The sequence below is a fragment of the Pleurodeles waltl genome, chromosome 9 (genome assembly GCF_031143425.1).
Source record: "Pleurodeles waltl isolate 20211129_DDA chromosome 9, aPleWal1.hap1.20221129, whole genome shotgun sequence".
Lineage (NCBI taxonomy): Eukaryota > Metazoa > Chordata > Amphibia > Caudata > Salamandridae > Pleurodeles > Pleurodeles waltl.
This window is the reverse complement of record NC_090448.1, coordinates 799,628,596-799,647,628: the sequence shown is the minus strand read 5'-3', so window position 1 is coordinate 799,647,628 and position 19,033 is coordinate 799,628,596. Positions and strand designations below refer to the sequence as shown.

Genomic DNA, 19,033 nt, shown 5'->3' with positions numbered 1-19,033 from the left:
CCAGATCACTGTGGCATGCTGCAAGCTCCACAACATCACCCTGTGGAGGAATATCCCTTACATCCGAGATGAGGGGGAGCCTGCAGTGCCACTGGGTTAGAATACTGAAAGGTCAAATGAAGATGACAGTGGTGAAGAGGAAGAAGCTGCTTCATCATCATCATCAACAGCTTCTTCTCATGTGTGTATGTCATGATGTTGACTCTACAATGTACTGTAGTTGTGATAATGTGTGTAGTAAATATTTCCAAAATAGTTAGGGAGCGTATACTCAGCCAAAATCAGCCAAAGGTTGTTTGATAAGATGGCTTTTGACACATCAGTACATTGATAATGTTTCTTTGTTTGTGTCAGAATTATTGCAATGTACTTTGTTTTCCAGATGCTTGCTATGTGACTTCTGTCATATGTATGGTTTCATGAGGGTCTGTCCGCTGAACTTTTTCTGGAGGAGCGGCTTACGACAGCATTGCAACCCATCAGTCTCTCCAGGTTTCTCATGGTCAAAAGACCACACAGGGTCCTGGGACCAGCCCTCTGTCCGGGCACTCCACCACGTGCAATGATAGCACAGTTGTTTAATTACAGGGATAGGAACATCATCCTTTAGCCTGTTTGGTCCCACAGCCCTCCCAAATGTGAAGGTGTACCTATTCCCAGATCAATCAATCAGTCAAATAAATTTATTTATAAAGCGCGCTACCCACCCGTCAGGGTCTCAAGGCGCTGGGGGGGGAGCTATTGGTCGAAAAGGCAAGTTTTGAGGTGTTTTCTGAAAGCCAGGAGGTCTTGGGTCTGTCGTAGCTGGAGCGGTAGGGAGTTCCAGGTCTTGGCGGCGAGGTATGAGAAGGATCTTCCTCCGGTGGTGGTGCGGTGAATGCGGGTGACGGAGGCGAGGGTGAGGCTGGCGGAGCGGAGCTGGCGGGCGGGGGTGTGGAAGGTGAGTCTGTCGTTGAGGTAGGTCGGGCCTGTGTTGTGGAGGACTTTGTGTGCGTGGGGGAGTAGTTTGAAGGTAATCCTCTTCGATACGGGTAGCCAGTGTAGCTCTCTGAGGTGGGCAGAGATTTGGTTGCTGCGTGGGGCGTCAAGGATGAGTCGGGCGGAGGCGTTCTGGATACGATGCATTTTCTTTTGTAGTTTGGCCGTGGTTCCTGCATAGAGCGCGTTGCCGAAGTCCAGTCGGATGCTGACTAGGGCATGGGTGACTGTTTTTCTGGTTTCAACGGGAATCCATTTGAAGATCTTGCGGAGCATGCAGAGGGTGTTGTAGCAGGAAGAGGAGACTGCATTGACCTGCTGAGTCATGCTGAGTGCTGAGTCAAGGATGATGCCTAGGTTCCGTACTTGGGTTGTGGGGGTGGGGGTGGTTCCGAGGGAGGTGGGCCACCAGGAGTCGTTCCAGGCGGAGAGGTTGCTGCCGAGGATGAGGACCTCTGTCTTGTCTGCGTTTAGCTTGAGGCAGCTTGAATCCATCCAGTCGGCGATAGCGTGAAGTCACTTGTGGAGGTTGTTTCTTGCTGTTGTGGGGTCCTTTCATGATGGAGATGATCAGCTGGGTGTCGTCTGCTAAGGATACTATGTTGAATTGGTGGGATCGTGCGATGTTGGCGAGGAGAGCCATGTAGACGTTGAAAAGTGTTGGGCTGAGGGAGGATCCTTGAGGGACGCCACAGATGGTTTTGGAGGTTTCGGACAGGTAGGGAGGAAGGCGGACTCTCTGGGTTCTGCCAGAGAGGAAAGAGGAGATCTAGTTGAGGGCCTTGCCGTGGATTCCAGTGTTGTAGAGGCGTTTACGAAGGGTGTGGTGACAGACTGTGTCGAAAGCTGCAGAGAGGTCCAAGATGATGAGTGCTGTGGGGGGTACAGAAACTCAAGAGAGACTTTCTCCCCACTATACAGATGATGCAGGCACATAGTATCAAATATAGCCTTCTCTTCACAGCAAGATTAAGAGTCCAATATAATAGCAAGGTGCATTTTTTGGAGAAACCACAGGACGCTGCTGACTGGCTGAATACTATAGGCTTGGATCGGGGGGCATCCTCTTCAGAATAGCTTGAGCCTTGGCAAAAAGACACTAAGGCCCTCATTACAACCCTGGTGGTAAATGGCACCTACCGCCGTGCTGACGGCCGCCAACATACCATGACCGCGGTGGTAATCCACCACGGGTATCATGATCCACACATAGAATACTGCCACAATACAGACACCCACACAAGTCCGCCAGACCAAAGGTCAATGATAAACTGGTGATAGCAAAACCCACAAGTCACACCAAAAGGAATACGCCCAGTGTATCCCAACCCACAAATCAACACAGCAGTCTTTCAACCGCGGTAAACCATTGGTGGTACACACCGCTGCACTCAAAATACACACACATTTACAAAACTACACCACTTTGGACAATTCAAACTACACACACCTGACACACATACACAGACCACACACACACACTCAGACCACTACAAAGCACACACCCACATTACCCACAACCCTTTCGACGAAAAGAAAGATTGCGAACAGAGAGAGAGACAAGCCAGGAGCACCCACTCAATCTGAGCCACAGAACACCATCAGCCATACACCATCCACACACCTCACAGCACACACCATAACATATCGCCCCACACATCACCCCACACATCCTCACACATATCACTCACACCACATCCATGGCACCCCATAGACACCCCAGGTTTTCTGAGGAGGAACTAAGGGTCATGGTGGAGAAAATCATCTGGGTAGAGCCACAGCTATTCGGATCACATGCGCAGCAGACATCCATTGCAAGAAAGACGGGGTTATGGCGGAGAATCGTGGACAGGGTCAACGCTGTGGGACAGCATCCAAGAACAAGGGATGACATCAGGAAGACGTGGAACGAACTACGGGGGAAGGTGCGTTCTGTGGTTTCAAGAGACCAGATTGCTGAACAGAGGACTGGCTGTGGACCCCACCTCCTCCCCCACTACTATCAACATGGGAGGAGCAAGTCTTGGCGATCATGCATCCTGAGGGCCTCGCAGCAGTAGCAGGAGGACTGGACTCTGGTAAGTCAAATCATAACTACTTTATCCCCCCCACCCTACCTGCATGCCATCACAAACTCCTACCCCCACCCCATCACTCCACCAACCCACATATACCCCACTAGCACAACCCACCCATCCCAATACCAAGCCCTGCATGCACCCCCAATGCATGGACACCCATCACAGACCTGCATGGGCACCCATCACCCCAGCATGCCCAATAGAGAGACTAACCCAGCCCACAAAATCACCACTCACACAAGGCCAAGCCGACAGGGAAATCACAATCATAGAGGGAAACACAGCCATGCACAAGATGGCACATGCAGATACATTGACAATGCATTTGCATCCCAACGTCACCGGTGAGGGGGTGCCAGCTACATCCGGATCCCCCCAGAAGAGGCCCACAGTGATGACAGCAGCTCTGCACGCCTGGATCACGATGACCAACCTGGCCCATTAGGGACCTCTGGACAGTCGGTTCCCCTGCCACAGTCCCAACCCACCACAGAGACTCCCCTCTCAGGAAACACGAGCATAGCAATCACCCAGCGGGCCCATGCCACTGTCCCCAGGACACGTCAATCAACAGTGTGTTCACCACTACAGGGACCCCAGGCAACCCCACAAACACAGGCCGATCAGGGACCTTGGGTCAGTGGCAGTGCATACACGGTTCAGGGGACAGAGGCACAGGACAACAGGGAAGCTGGGAGGACTGCTGTGCGACAGGGGGAGGACAGCCCAGGGAACCAACCCTCCACGAGGCACTCTCAAACATCATGGGAGCATACCACCATTCCCAGGAAACCATGGGCCAGGTACTGGCCAAGTTACAGGAGACCCAGCGACTGCAGGAGGGAAAGTACCTGAGGATCAGGGAGGACCCAACAAAAATATACACCATCCTAGTCACCATAGCAGGGGTTCTGGCTGACATGGGCAAGACCATGAGGGAGGCAGTGGCACAACACAGGGCGCCTGACACTAGCCAAACCGAGGAACAGCCTTTCCCCTCCGCCGGTGCTAGTGGACAGCAGGCCCCGCCACAAGACAAACAGGCCACCAGCACCTCTCCCACTGCAGAAGGAGAACCACCTGCAAACGGTCCCTGCGATCCAGGCAGAAGACAAACAACATTGCCAAGACCTCTGCCAGGAAATAAGACTCTCCCGATTGTCATCCTTCTGTCCCACTATGTCACCCTGTCCAACTTGAACTGCCATTGCTCCACTTCCTATGTCCCCTTGGACAATACACCTGTGATACCAATAGACTGGACTCTAACTGGACATTCCTCCACATTCACCCCAGCCCCTTGCACATACACCCATACTTATTGGCACAAAAACAAACACCCTTGAAACAAATACCATACTGGAGTCAGTGTAATGAATCAAAAAATGTATTAGTACAACATTATCAAAGCATTGCAACGTACATGTTCAGTGAAATATACTACAGGATGACCTTTGGTGGGCAGCAGTACATATAGCAGGAGCCAGAATGGGGCACACAGATCTGACAATTGAGAATCCAAAGGGTACAGTCAGTGTCCATAGACAGAGGGTGAGAGGCTGCCATGTACAATGTCCAAAAGATTACTGAAAAGTAAAGTTGAGTTACAGTCTCTTACCTGTGTGTCACTGGAAGTACTGCTGTATAATGTTTGTTCTGTTGTCCACATCTTCTTCATCTGCCTCCTCTTTCTCACTGTCCACAGGCTCCACCACAGCCACAAGACCATCTCCAGGCTCATCCTCCTGCAGAAAAGGCACCTGACGTCTCAAGGCCAGGTTGTGCAACATACAGCATGCCACAATAATCTGGCACACCTTCTTCAGTGAGTAATACAGGGAGCCACCTGTCGGATGGAGGCACCGGAACCTGGCCTTCAGGATGCCAAAGGTTCTCTCAATAATCCTCCTTGTACGCCCATGTGCCTCATTGTAACGTTCCTTTGCCCTTGTCCTGGCATTCCTCACTGGGGTCAGTAGCCATGAGAGGTTCGGGTAACCAGAGTCACCTGTAAATATCGAGGGACAACTGTTAGATACACACTAAACCTTAGGGACAACCCCAAACCCAGACACCTACTTATACTGTGTGGGGACCTTGGGCTCACCTATTAGCCACACCCAGTGCCTCTGGAGTTGACCCATCACATAAGGGATGCTGCTATTCCTCAAGATATAGGCGTCATGCACAGATCCAGAATATTTGGCATTCACATGAGAGAAGTACTGGTCCACCAAATACACCATCTGCACATTCATCGAGTGATAGCTTTTTCTATTCCTGTAAACCTGTTCATTTCTCCGGGGTGGAACAAATGCCACATGTGTACCATCAATGGCACCAATGATGCTGGGGATTTGTCCCAGGGCATAAAAGTCAGCTTTCACTGTGGACAAATCATCCACCTGTGGGAGCACAATGTAGCTGCACATGTGTTTCAGCAGTTCAGCAGGGCAGACAACACTCTGGAGAACATGTTGGAGAACATTGGCTGAGACATTCCTGATGCCATGGCCACTGTAGTTTGAAATGAACCACTTGCCAGGAAATGCAGCACTGACAGAAATTGCACTAGAGGGGGTATTCCTGTGGGCTGGTGGATAGCTGACATCAGGTCTGGCTCCAATTGGGCACACAGTTCTTGGATTGTGGCACAATCAAGTCTGTATGTGATGATAATGTGTCTGTCCTCCATTGTCGACAGGTCCACCAGGGGGCTGTACACCGGAGGATGCCGCCATCTCATCATCTGCCTCAGTGGTTGTAGCCTATGGAGGAGAACGGTGAGCAGAAGGTCATATTTCCACATAGAATGCACAACTGTTGCTGAATTTAGGTCACAGAAGCAGTATGTGAAGTAGAGAGTCGATTGATGGGCCAATGTCTGCTGTGACGCAGTTAGGTGCCATGCGATGTGCCCCCCTGAAATGGCAGCTGCCTGACCTGTGAGGAGGGACAAGTGGAAATGAGGTAAGTGCGGTGGCGTTGTGCTCCGTCGTGGTATGCGGTCGATGACCGCCACACAACTTTGCATTGGTTATCAGTGGGCCATATGGGTTCCAGGAACCAATGGCGATGTACGCCGGTGGTGACGGCACGCACCGCCGCGGACGTCACCGCCATTTTCTAACTAGTCACTCACTTGCTACCTGAACATCAACAGGAGACGACCTACACTGCAGGTGCTGCTGTGACCTGAGTCTGGAAGACAATGGCTAGAGTGTCTGGGGAAAGGGCCCCTTCCTTCACTGTGGAGGATTTGGAGAAACTGGTGGATGGGGTCCTACCCCAGTACACATTACTCTACGGTCCTCCAGACAAACAGGTGAGTACACTGTGAGCATGATGTGTGGGCAATGCACGTTTGGAGTGGTGCGGATGTAAGCCACATGTTGGAGGGTGCTGAGGCGTCCTGGCCTGAGTGCTGCATGAGAGGTGGTCAGTCTATGTGCGTCAGGGCATGGGTGGGAACTGGGGGGCAATGAGTATGACAGTCCGGACGGGTGAGTAATTTCCTTTTCTGCTGTCTTTTCCCTCTAGGTCAGCGCCCACCAGAAAAAGGGTATTTGGCGTGCCATTGCCAAGGAGGTGCGGACCATGGGGGTCTATCACAGGCGGAGCACCCACTGCCGCAAGAGATGGGAGGACCTGCACCACTGGACCAAGCAAATGGCGGAGGCCCAGCTGGGGCTGGCTTCCCAACGTGGAAGGGGTGCCCGTCGCACCATGACCCCCCTGATGTTCCGCATCCTGGCGGTGGCCTATCCGGAGTTGGAAGGACGCTTGAGGGCATCACAGCAGCCACAAGGGGGTGAGTACAGATTCTGAATCCTGACTTTGCATGCTTTAGGAGATAGCTGGGTGAGGGATGTGGGCTGTGGGTGCCCCTAGGCCAGGACGATCATGGCAGGGGAGGTCCCTTGTGTGCAGGCTCTGAAGCACTTCAAACCCAATGGTGTTAGTGGGCATATACTACTGGGCAGGGTCCTGTGGGTGTCAGGTGTGTAGATGCTGGCATTAGGCATTGTACCCTCTGGGCTTGTGACTACCTTAGTGACTGGTTGGGTATGGCCTAGTGGATAGGGCAGCTCAGTGTGTGTTGTGTACGCCAACGGTAGTGTTGTTGCTGGCGTTGACCAAGAGTATCCTCTGTCTCTCCCCTCCTTTCTGTTTTGTCACCCTGTCCTTATGTGCATTAGCATCATCGGGCAGAGGAGCAGAGGCACTGGCGACGGAGGGAGCTGCATCCCACATGGGCCTGGAAGCCGAGTCCACAGAGGGTGAAGGCACCGGTGGGACGGAGGGCGAGGGGAGCACCACGACGGGGAAAGGAGCTGACACTACAGACAGCGACTCCTCCTCCGATGGAAGTTCTCTGGCGGTGGCAGACACCTCTGTGCCCACCCCAACAACAGGGACAGCCGCCAACCCCCTACCAACAACGCCCTCCTAGCAGCCCCTCAGCGTGTTTCCTGTGCCCGCTCACCCAGAAGGGTGGGCATCTCCTTTGCCCCAGGAACCTTAGGCCCTGCCCCAGTCAGCCCTGCTGTCCTCAGTGAGGAGGCTATTGACCTCCTGAGATCCCTCACTGTTGGGCAGTCAACCATTCTGAATGCCATCCAGGGTTTCGCGAGACATTTGCAACAAACAAATGCATACCTGGAGAGCATTCATTCTGGCGTGGCGGCCCAACAGAGAGCATTTCAGGCTCTGGCCTCAGCACTGATGGCAGCCATTGTCCCTGTGTCTAGCCTCTCCCCTCCAACTTCCTCTACCCAGTCCCAATCCCCTCAACCCCAGCCTATCCCAAGCACACCTTCAGACCAGCATTCACCCAAATCAACACACAAAAGTGTTTCAGGCAAACATAAGCACCAACCTCATCTCACAGGCACTCACACAAGCACCATGCCCATGCAGATAAAGCAACATCCACTGCCTCCACCATGTCCCCCTCCTCCTCTTCGTCCACCCTACTCCCAGTCTCATCTCCACTCACACCTGAATGCTCCACATCCTCACCCACTACATCCATCACCAGCACGCCCATCACTACACACCCCTCATGAGCAGTCACCACCCCCACAACCATGCACACGTCCCCTGTGTCCTCTCCCAGTGTGTCTGTGACCCCTCCTCCCAAAGGACACAAATGCAAGCACCCACCCAACAGCCATCCACCTCACAACAGCATCCAGCCCATGCACCTTCACCCAAACTCAGCAGAAAGACACTTCCTACAACCACTCCCACCTGCTCCACTCCCAACCCTCTCCATCTTCCCGTCCTAGTGTGTCTAAAAACTTTACATTGCTAACTTTGACCCTTTCCCTACGCCTCCCCCCCCTTCCTTCCCCTCGGCCCAGGGTGTCAAGATTCCAGGCCAGCACCTCAGCCACCAAGTCGGCGTCCACGGTGGTACCCATTCCGCCATTTGCCAAGGTGAAGAGGGTGCCAGAAAGCAGCACGGCCAAAAAGCAGGGCCCAACCAGCAAGGCCTCCTCCAAAACTGCATCTGCCAGTTCCAAGGTCCCAGCAGAGTCTGGCAAGGTGGGGAAGGGCAAGAAAACCCAGGGCAAAGCACTTCAGGCCTCGGACATTCCAGGTGAGGGACTGGTGCCCACCATAAATACTGACAGGTTAGCAACCTGTACCACGGAAGGCATTGCCACAGGCCCCGCCACCTGCACTGACATCTGCCCCATCACCTGCACGACCCCCTGCACCGCCACCTGCACCGCCGCTGCCACAGCAACAGTCAGCAGCACCATCCCCAGTAGGCAGCCGTCCGAGGCTGAAGGAGACGACCTGGTGTCTCCCTCCACTACTACCAGCGCCTGCACCACGGCATGCATCGGCAGCATCTCCGCCACAGACACCGCCGCAAGCACCACCACCTGCGCCACCATCTGCACCGCCACATGCCCAGCCAGTGCCCCTACATCTGTCATCAGCAGCATCCCCAGTGGGCAGGTGTCTGGGGATGCAGGAGGCGGCCTGGACCCTCCACCCACCACTTGAAGCTCCACTACCAGCACCGGCACTACTAACAATTTGCAGCCTAAGTCGCCGCAGGATGGAGTGTGGCTCTGCCTCCATGGAGTATCATGCTACCTGTTCCCTGCACATCTCGTGGCTCAGACACCCAGGTGAGGGAATGGAAACTGCCACACCCCAGGTGCAGCATCGCTGGGCACAAAGCCCCCTCCAGAACCAGTGGAGATATGCATCCACTATCACTTTCCTGGGCAGGATGAAGCACACTGGGCACAAGGCCCCCTCCAGAACCAGTGGAGATATTCATCCACTATCACTTTCCTTGGCAGGATGAAGCACACTGGGCACAAGGCCCCCTCCAGAACCAGTGGAGATATGAATCCACTATCACTTTCCTTGGCAGGATGAAGCACACTGGGCACAAGGCCCCCTCCAGAACCAGTGGAGATATGCATCCACTATCACTTTCCTTGGCAGGATGAAGCACACTGTGCACAAGGCCCCCTCCAGAACCAGTGGAACATGTCACCCACTTGAGAGACTGTGGGGGTCATTCTAAGTCTGGCGGGCGGCGGAGGCCGTCCGCCAGACTTCCCCCCTCCAAAATACCGCTCCGCGGTCGCAAGACCGCTGAGGGTATTTTGGCTTTTGCACTGGGCTGGCGGGCGACCGCCAAAAGGCTGCCCGCCAGCCCAGTGCAAAAACCCTTCCCACAAGGACGCCGGCTCAGAATTGAGCCGGCGGAGTGGGAAGGTGCGACGGGTGCAGTTGCACCCGTCGCGAATTTCACTGTCTGCAATGCAGACAGTGAAATTCAAAGTGGGGCCCGCTTACGGGGGCCCCTGCAGTGCCCATGCCATTGGCATGGGCACTGCAGGGGCCCCCAGGGGCCCCACGACACCCCATACCGCCATCCTGTTCCTGGCGGGCGAACCGCCAGGAACAGGATGGCGGTATGGGGTGTCTGAATCCCCATGGCGGCGCAGGCAGCGGAAAACCGGCGGGAGACCGCCGGTTTTCCTCTTCTGACCGCGGCTGAACCGCCGCGGTCAGAATGCCCTGCGGGGCACCGCCAGCCTGTTGGCGGTGCTCCCGCCGACCCTGGCCCCGGCGGTCTAGTACCGCCGGGGTCAGAATCACCCCCTGTGTCTTTGCACTCCACAGGACCAAGCAGTAGGCAAACCACGCACTTGAGAGACTGTGGCCTTGCACTCCCCAGGTCCAACCAGTGGGCAGAGCACCCACTTGAGAGACTTGAGAGACTGTGGCTTTGCACTCCCCAGGACCAAGCAGTGGGCAAACCACCCACTTGAGAGACTGTGGCCTTGCACTCCCCAGGACCAAGCACTAGGCAAACCACCCACTTGAGAGACTGTGGCCTTGCACCCCCCAGGACCAAGCAGAGGGCAGAGCATCCACTTGAGAGACTGTGGCCTTGCACTCCCCAGGACCAAGCAGTGGGCAAACCACCCACTTGAAAGACTGTGGCTTTGCACTCCCCAGGACATCGCTGTGGGCATGTTGCCCCCTTGAGGAGCAGTGGCGTAGTACCATCTTCCGGCTGAGGTGCCCCCCTCCCCTTCCCCCTGAGGTGCCTGTGTGTTTTCGACCTGATGCCCCTACAGTGTTCTCTCCGTTTTGAGGCAGGAGTCAAGTGTGGGCTTCGCCCCTATTTTTCTGTCCCACTGGTCCATGGACATTTGCAAATGACAGTGTACGGCCCTCTCTACATATTGTAAATATTTGTATATACTGTTGTTTGCAATCATTAACTTTATGTGCATTTTCTAAATATCACTGATTTAACTCAATTCCTTTTGTCCTTGCTTTCTTCCAGGCGGTTGCAGGGTGTAAATTTAATGCTGCTGCATGTGTTTGTGTGTTTGGTGGAGGTGAGGGTGGGGGTGTTGCATGTGTGTCACTCTCTTTTTCCTCCCCCCCTCCCCTGTGTGCTAGGTGCAGTACTCACAGTGGTCGCTGCCTTCTTTGATGTTCCTGGTGTATTAGCAGATACACCAGCATCAGCAGGACCTGTAGTTCGGGCTCCATGGCTTCCTGGTTCTTCGTTAAGTGTCAAAAGGTGAGTGGTTCCCTTTCCAAAATCTGTTTCTGCCGTGCTTTTGATGTCATTGGTACCGCCTCGGAAAAGCTGGCAGATTGGTGCCCTGTAATACTGTGGGCGGTACATTGTCTTCTGCCTGTCTGTTGGCGGTGACCGCTGCAGTGTTTGTTGCTACTGGTGTGGTGGTCGGAATGTTAAAGTGGCTGTCTGTGTTGGCGGTTTCCGCCGTGGTCGTAATCCCATTTTCTTTACTGCCAACCTGTTAGCGGTATTACCCCCGCTTTAACACCGACCGCCAGGGTTGTAATGAGGGCCTTAGTCTGTTGAGGCAGCCCAAAGAATCTTTAATATACATAACCCATGTACATATCTGTACTCCATCCAGTCTCATGGAATCCATAAGCAGTGACAGAGTAAGGGCTGATTCCGGCCTAGTCTAAACAGTCAGCCATAGAGCTAGAGAGGCTAGCTTGATCAAGTCCTCCATAAAAGGAAGACCCAATTCTGTGTGTGGAATTATAGCAGGGACACTTCGAGGGAGTGAAAGTAGACTCCTCAAAAAGAAAATCACTTATTTGCATGGAGAGTGCACCCATATAACCCCGTACCCAAGCACTGTATCTACCAATTGATGTAGGCCTTGCCTTATACATAGTAATAATGGGCTTTAGTGGTGCACAACTGTAGGAGGCTGGCCTGGCTTATAGTGGGTACCAATGATACTAACACCTTGTGCCAGTTCCAATTATCCCCTATTAGTAGAGTAGTAGTGTTCTAGCAGCTTAGGCTGATACAGGTAGCTATAGCAGAGCAGCCAATGCTGAACTAGGAGACATGCAAAGCTCCTACTATACCACTTATATCATATAGGTACTATATCATAAGAAGGACAATACTCCGGGGTTACTAAAAATAAAGGTACTTTATTTTAGTGACAATGTGCCAAAAATATCTCAAAGGATATACTCCCTTAGGAGGCAAGTAATATACACATAAAATACACACAAACCAAAATCAGGTAAGTAAAACAGTCAGACAGTATTGCAAACACTGTAGAATACAATAGGATGCAATAGGCCTAGGGGCAAAACAAACAATATACTAAGAAAGTGGAATGCGAACCACGAATGGAGCCCTAGGCTAGTGTAGTATGTAGAGGGTTGCTGGGAGTGTAAGAAAACACTAAGGGTGTCCAAGATACCCCACCCCAAGACCCTGGAAAGTAGGAGTAAAGTACTACTATTTCTCCAGAAACACACTAAAGTCGTGATAAGGGATTTTGCAAAGACCACAACAGACTGCAAAGAACTGAAGACAGATTCTTGGACCTGAGGACCTGCAAAGGAAGGGGACCAAGTCCAAGAGTTGCGAAAGTGTCCAGGGGGGGCAGGAGCCCACTAAACACCGGATGAAGGTGCAAAATGGCTGCCTCCAGATGGAAGAAGCTGAAGATTCTGCAGCAACGAAAGGTGCTAGGAACTTATCCTTTGTGCAGAAGATGTCTCATGGTGGGCTGGAGGAAGCACAGTTATTTTCTTTGCAAAATACCGCAAACAAGCCTTGCTAGCTGCAAGATTCGCGGTTTAAGAAAGGACCAGGATGTCACCACTTGGGAGAGAATACAGAGGGGGCCCTCAGCAACGTAGAGAGCCCATGCACAAGCAGGAAGCACCCACAGAAGTCCATGAACAAGGGTTTAAGAAGTCTGAACACAGTGGTCGTCTCAAAACTGCAAAAGGAGGTCCCACGACACCAGAGATCAACTCAGGGAGCTGAGCATTGCAGGACAGAGTGCTGGGGTCCTAGGATTGGCTGTGCATGCAGGATTTTGTGGAAATCTGCACAGAAGCCCTTGTAGCTGCAGTTCATGTGGTGCACAGGATTACTGTCTGGAGAGGGAAGGTGAGGACTTACCTCCTCCAAATTTGGACAGTTGGACCACTGGGTAGTCTGGGTCACTTGGGTCCATCACCTGTGTTCCAGGGGCCATGCTCGTCAGGATGAGGGGGGTTCTGGGGCACCAGTGAAGCTGACATTTGATGCCTGCTGAAGCAGGGGGAAGATTCCGTCGACCCACAGGAGATTTTTTCGTGGCTTCCAGTGCAGGATGAAGTCAGGCAGCCCCCAAAGTATGCACCATCAGAAAACAGTCGAGAAAGCCGGCAGGATTACGCGTTACAATGTCGCTGGTAGTCTTCTGGCTACTTTGTTGAAGCTTTGCAGGCGTCCTGGAGCAGTCAGCGGTCGATACCTTGGCAGAACTCGAGAAGAGAGAGGTGCGGAGGAACTCTGGTGAATTCTTGAAAGTCGTTATCTGAGGAAAAGCCCACTGGAGAGACCCTAAATAGCCCTCAGAGGAGGATTGGCCACCTAGTCATGTAAGCACCTATCAGGAGGGGTCTCTGACATCACCTGCTGGCACTGGCCACTCAGAGGCCTCCAGAGTGCCCTCACACCTCTGGATCCAAGATGACAGAGGTCTGGGACACACTGGAGGAGCTCTGGGCACCACCCCTGGGGTGGTGATGGACAGGGGAGTGGTCACTCCCCTTTCCTTTGTCCAGTTTCATGCCAGAGCAGAGACTGTGGGTTCCCTGAACTGGTGTAGACTGGCCTAGGGAACAAGTCACTGTATCCTGCTCCGTATTTCGGGTAAGAGGTGGATTACACTTTGTAGATTTGAAAAGATGTTTCAAGGGAGAGTCAATGCTATGTAATAGATCCACTAAAGGCTTAAGAGCTTTCTCTAAAATAACTTCCATGGAAACTCTATCCCCACAATTGACCTCAAGATCTTGGGGTCCTGTAGGATCCCCCAACTGTTTCACCCTTGCTAGTTTTGACTTATGTATCAGGGAACTACCCCACTCAGGCCCATTAGATTTAGAGCCTTTCATCCTGGATGTACACAAATTCCCAGGGGTGGGCTTCTTCGGTTTTGTGGGAGGAGAAACAATATCTTCCAAACGTGCATTGGTATCGTTATCATTAGTGGTCAAGTCATCTTCTCTACTGGGAGATTTATCTAGTTCCCCCTGTAGGACACACACCTTTTGAATGCTTGGTATCATACACCCATTCTTTTCCCTAATAACCTCCATGGGAGTCATGTCCTCCTCCCCTACCATAACTGCAGTATTACTGGTCTTAGACACGGGTTCAGGCGAGGGAACAAATGATTATGCAATCATCAAGGAGCTTCAGAGGCTTATGGAACGCCTGTGCTGCCATTTGTGGATGGGAACAAAAAAGAGAAGCTGAGCCCCTGATTGGGGCAAGTTGTTCTCTGGTGGTATACCACAATATTTAACCCAAAATGTGCCTCAATCTAGTATTATAGTAGAGTGTTTCTCTCTCAGTGTTATCCGAGGCCTAGCCACTATCAAATTAAAAAAAAAAATAGCGGCGTTCAGATCTAAAGTGAGGCTCATTTAAAACTAGTCCATTTATGTAGTCCAGAAGAGCCTTTCTTCTGTGCAAGGAAAAACATGCACTACATTTTGACATAAGTCACGGACAAGGCTTTGGTGATCCCCATTGAGGCTGACGGCATTCAACTTCAAGGACATTGACTAGCATAGGTTGCAGATTTCCCTTAATGTGCAACTGACGTACCAGCAACGTGTTCTTGCAGAGCGGTGTGGAAATATGTACCGCCAGGTTCCATAAACCAAAGTTAATGTCTCAGCTTCACTGTCAGCAGCGCCATGGCCGTCATTAACTTCTTGAACTTGTTCAGGAAAAACAACTGAATTTAATTGTAGGTTTATAAAGTAAGTGAAGTTGAAATCTACCTTTCCTTGAATGTAAAATTCTGAGAATAAGCAGTAGTCGCCTGACGAGCATTCAGGACAGTTTCTGGCTCTGTCACTCTTGAAAGAAGACCTCACTATTCTTCAAAAATACGTTGTGGGGAACTCTCTGAGGTCCTCACACCCAGGAAAGATGAGATGAAAGAGGAGTAGAACAGTGTTTTGATTCTTTGCAGCAGAGATAGCACCGAGGCGTTTTTGGCAATGGGTACCCAATGCAGAAGGGAAAAAATATCTTCCTCTTCTGTGATAGATGTGTTCCGGCCCAGTGTTTGAGCTGGAGACATATTCTACTGTTGCAGGTCAGACTGACTCCTTGGCATTGGAGGTGGTAAAGAAACAATCCTGGGCTTGCTGCTGAACCTCTTCTCATATACGAGCAGTATAGTAATAAAAAAGGACACAAAACAAAATGATTGCCGGACCTTGGAAGTTGTGTAAGCTTTGTGAAGAGGAGATGGTCTCGTCGCTAAAGGTTTTAGCTATGAATAGGTGAGAAAGATACTATTTTGGGCTCTTCTTCAACAAACTCACAGGGAATCCCATTATTCTCACAGTTGTTTTGAATACGATATCTATGATCTCTATGGGTTATGTGGATGACGTCACTCTTTTACCTTGGGCACATTACCTCAAATACATATGGAGGTGGGGTGTCAGGACAAATATCTGGCTTTCGCCTTAATTAAGTTAAAATGTAGATGCTAGGGACCTTTGGTGTGTGGACTGGACTCCTGGGGCAGTGAACCATGGCTAAATATTTCGGGGTTATAATACATCCTTACGTTGATATAGTGGCGCACGCAAATTGTGCTCTTTTATTGAAGCAATTCATCTGACTTATCAATGATTGGAATCATTTACCTGTATCCCTCATGAATATATGCAAGAACATCAAATATTTACACTACCCCTCTTTATACTTATTTCAGCCTGCCTGGGCCCCAAATATTTTTCTTAAGAAGTTAGACTTGAATATTTGTAACTTAATTTGGGGGACATAACAAGTAAAAAGTAGGTTTATATATTCTTAGGGCTGCCATTGGCTCAGGTGGGCCTCGACCCCCCTGAATATCGGGTGAATTAAAGAGGTGCCCTTGGCCTTCAAATGATGGTACATATACAAATAGTGACTTATTTGTCTGCCTATTTTGCAATTTGACTTCTCAAATTGGTTCACTGGTATCTAATGAGTTTTCTAGAATATTAATCTATTTCACAATTTGCTTTAAAGAACTGAAGTTCATTTATAAATGCCTGGCTCAATTCACAATATAGCTGTGGTAGCCCTTGTATAACAATGAATGCTGCAATGTGGGGTAATTGGGATTTTAGAGCGACATATGATACATCCAGACTTTGAGTCACGGATGCTGCTGGAGTACACCAGTACCCTCAACAGTTAACAAAAGAGTTCTTAAATCGTTTGAAACTTTCCATGCTGAACTACCCAGAAATACCTTTTTTGTCATCTTCAAAGGTAGCGTTTTAAGAGGCAAAGTCATATTTTGCAGATTTGTCGATGATCAATCCATGCCAGTGGTTCAATTACTGTGGTCCAGTGGCGTAACAAAACTTGAGTCACCCCCCCTGCGAAGTCCCTGGAGAGGCCACCCTCCGCCCTGGACCGAATCAGAATCAGGGGTCTGCTGACCATGCACAGTGTAGTCCCCTGGAACTCGGCCCCTCCCCTGCACCACTTGTTATGCCACTGCTGTGGTCTCAGACTGGCTACTCATCTATCCGTACCTTCTATTCATTGTATCTTCCATACATCTCCCATGATCAGAAAAATGGATTCACAAATGACAAAAACTCTCTGGGGTATGGTTATAGTTAAGGATGTGCATCAATATATCCAGTGGATCCTTGCCACTCTGAGGCCACTAAGATTCGTGTATCAGCATCATTCCACTATCTGCCGTATCTATTCCAAACCAGTAAGGCTCTCACTGTAGTGTCTTCGGACAATTCACTGTACCCTGGATGGAGGATGCTAATGGTGTCCATATAAGGACTTGTGTTACAGGTTGTCAGCCTATTGGCACCAGACTTTTTTATTTTTGTTAATGATATCTGTCTGGATGCAAATACTGCTAGACCTGGACTCCAGGCCCATATCTGACTCTTCCATGTCTGACTCTAGAGAAATATACCCTATTTTACATTTGAGGAATTCCACAGTGGAACTCTGTATTTCAAGACGTTGATTGCTGTCTCGCAGCTTGCAATCTCACAATGGAAAGACCATCATTTTGGAAATTATACCATTGAATTATGTAGCTCCTACTGTTTGTTTGCATGGATTTGTTACCCTCAGATAGTGCACTTCCTGGATCACTTGTAGTATTCATTATTTTCATGCTTTGATAGGGTTATGGGGTGGGGCCTTTTTGTGCTAATGCTACAACAAGGGAAACGTGCTTTAATAGCGAGTGTATCTCAGTGATGCTGTTAGTGGCCATGCCCTCCATGATGATGATATTAATGCTATAGTTTTGTACTCTAGGCTTGGTTGCTCTCTTTTATTTTCTATTTTTGATTGACAGTGCATTAGATTACCTCTTTTATCAGAAAAAGTGAAGTGCTACTTCCAAATGGGCAAGAGGGTACAGGTTGAGGCCTTCACAGTCTTAGTGAGAAGTGAAAATGTTATTGTTTCCTCTTATTTAAAGTCCAGTGACCCTGAACTAACTTTCCAGTGTGGCTCTAATTAGCCTGTTGTTCTCCCAGATTCTTATGATTCTTATATCCCACTGCATAAAAATCAGAGAAGAAGATCAATTATGGAATCTATAGATCGAGGGCTTCAGATAGCCCTAGAAGACATGTAGGGAACAACCATTTATGTGAAAAAGTACCATTGGACTAGATAAGAATTATGCATGGAGGTAGCGAAAATGAAAAGAAATCCAAATTCCCCACCAGACATCCTCCTTTACTCCAATCAATATTACAAAGCGCAAAACGTTGACGTCGTGCACTGCTTTTCCTATCCTGAGCTGGTTTCTCTAATAAAAGATTCTGCAAAAGTGTTTTAGAAAAAAAGTGTAATCCTATTTTGACCGTGGATACTTGTTGTTGACTCTCCGCCATTGCAGGCAAACTGGAATGGGATTCTGCAACACAATGGCCCGCATTGGTGGGATTGTGGCACCACTGGTACAGCTGACTGGGGAATATTTCCGTTTCCTACCTCTGGTAATCTATGCCTGTGCTCCCATAATCTCTGGTATAGCTGCATGCTTCCTGCCAGAAACACTAAAAGTCGCCTTACCGGACTCCATAGAAGAGGTAGAGAACAGGTGAGTTTTAAATCTGCAATGGATATTGTATCTGTGTTGAAAACGTGCATTGAAACTGATCAAAAGCATCGGTAGTGATATAGCCTTTGTGTATTAAAATAAAATGTATAACAGCTACATCAAAACCTATGGTGGGCCAAGGGCCTCAAAGACCACCCTGTAGACCTCTTCATTAGTAAAATGTAACCGCAAAAATGTTATAATGTTATTATAACCCATTATAGGAAGAAATGTTAATGCAATGATTGGGTCTTCCGGAGCATGAGTATCGTGCAGTAGGCCAAAGTAGTAGATGTTATGCCTTTTGCGAAAAGCAGAGGAGCTATCCTCACTTTGGCCATTAGTGCAGCTTGAAAAAAGCTAATGTAAAGCAAATGGCGGTGCATTAATGCTGAAAAGTGCTGAAAGGTTAGCATGAAAATATGATGCTCTGAAACCCGGTAGAACAGAGGTAGTGATGTGATTATTCCCACCTGCCTTCCAGTCCCAGTATTATTGTGGGAGCACTGCTTGATAGTGGGTTTACATGTCTGTCAGAGTTTTCACTGGGAGATTCTTATGCATGATAGTATGCTTTAGAGTTTTGGAAGTCTACGATCCTAATCTAAAGTTTGGCAAATGGGGTGCCAAACCATTCAGGTGACTAGGAACCATCTCTGATAGCCAGGAGGTAATCTGCCTACCAGACATCAAAGTTTAGAGTGTAGAGTTTAGAGGCTGTAGTACAGTCCATCAGAAGGGTGAAGGACATTACCTTTCCAACCCTGATGGACGACCATCTGCCAGATTTAGAGAAGA

General features: G+C 50.0%; 1 protein-coding gene across 1 annotated transcript in view; it reads left to right on the top strand.

Moving 5' to 3' along the window:
• LOC138259998 (solute carrier family 22 member 6-A-like) overlaps positions 1-18,239 on the top strand; it is an 850,707-nt gene extending 832,468 nt beyond the window's left edge. Inside the window, exon 9 of the mRNA XM_069208044.1 lies at positions 18,032-18,239. Coding sequence (XP_069064145.1) covers positions 18,032-18,239 — 208 coding nt within the window. The remainder of the gene's footprint in view (positions 1-18,031) is intronic.
• Positions 18,240-19,033: the final 794 nt, after the last annotated feature.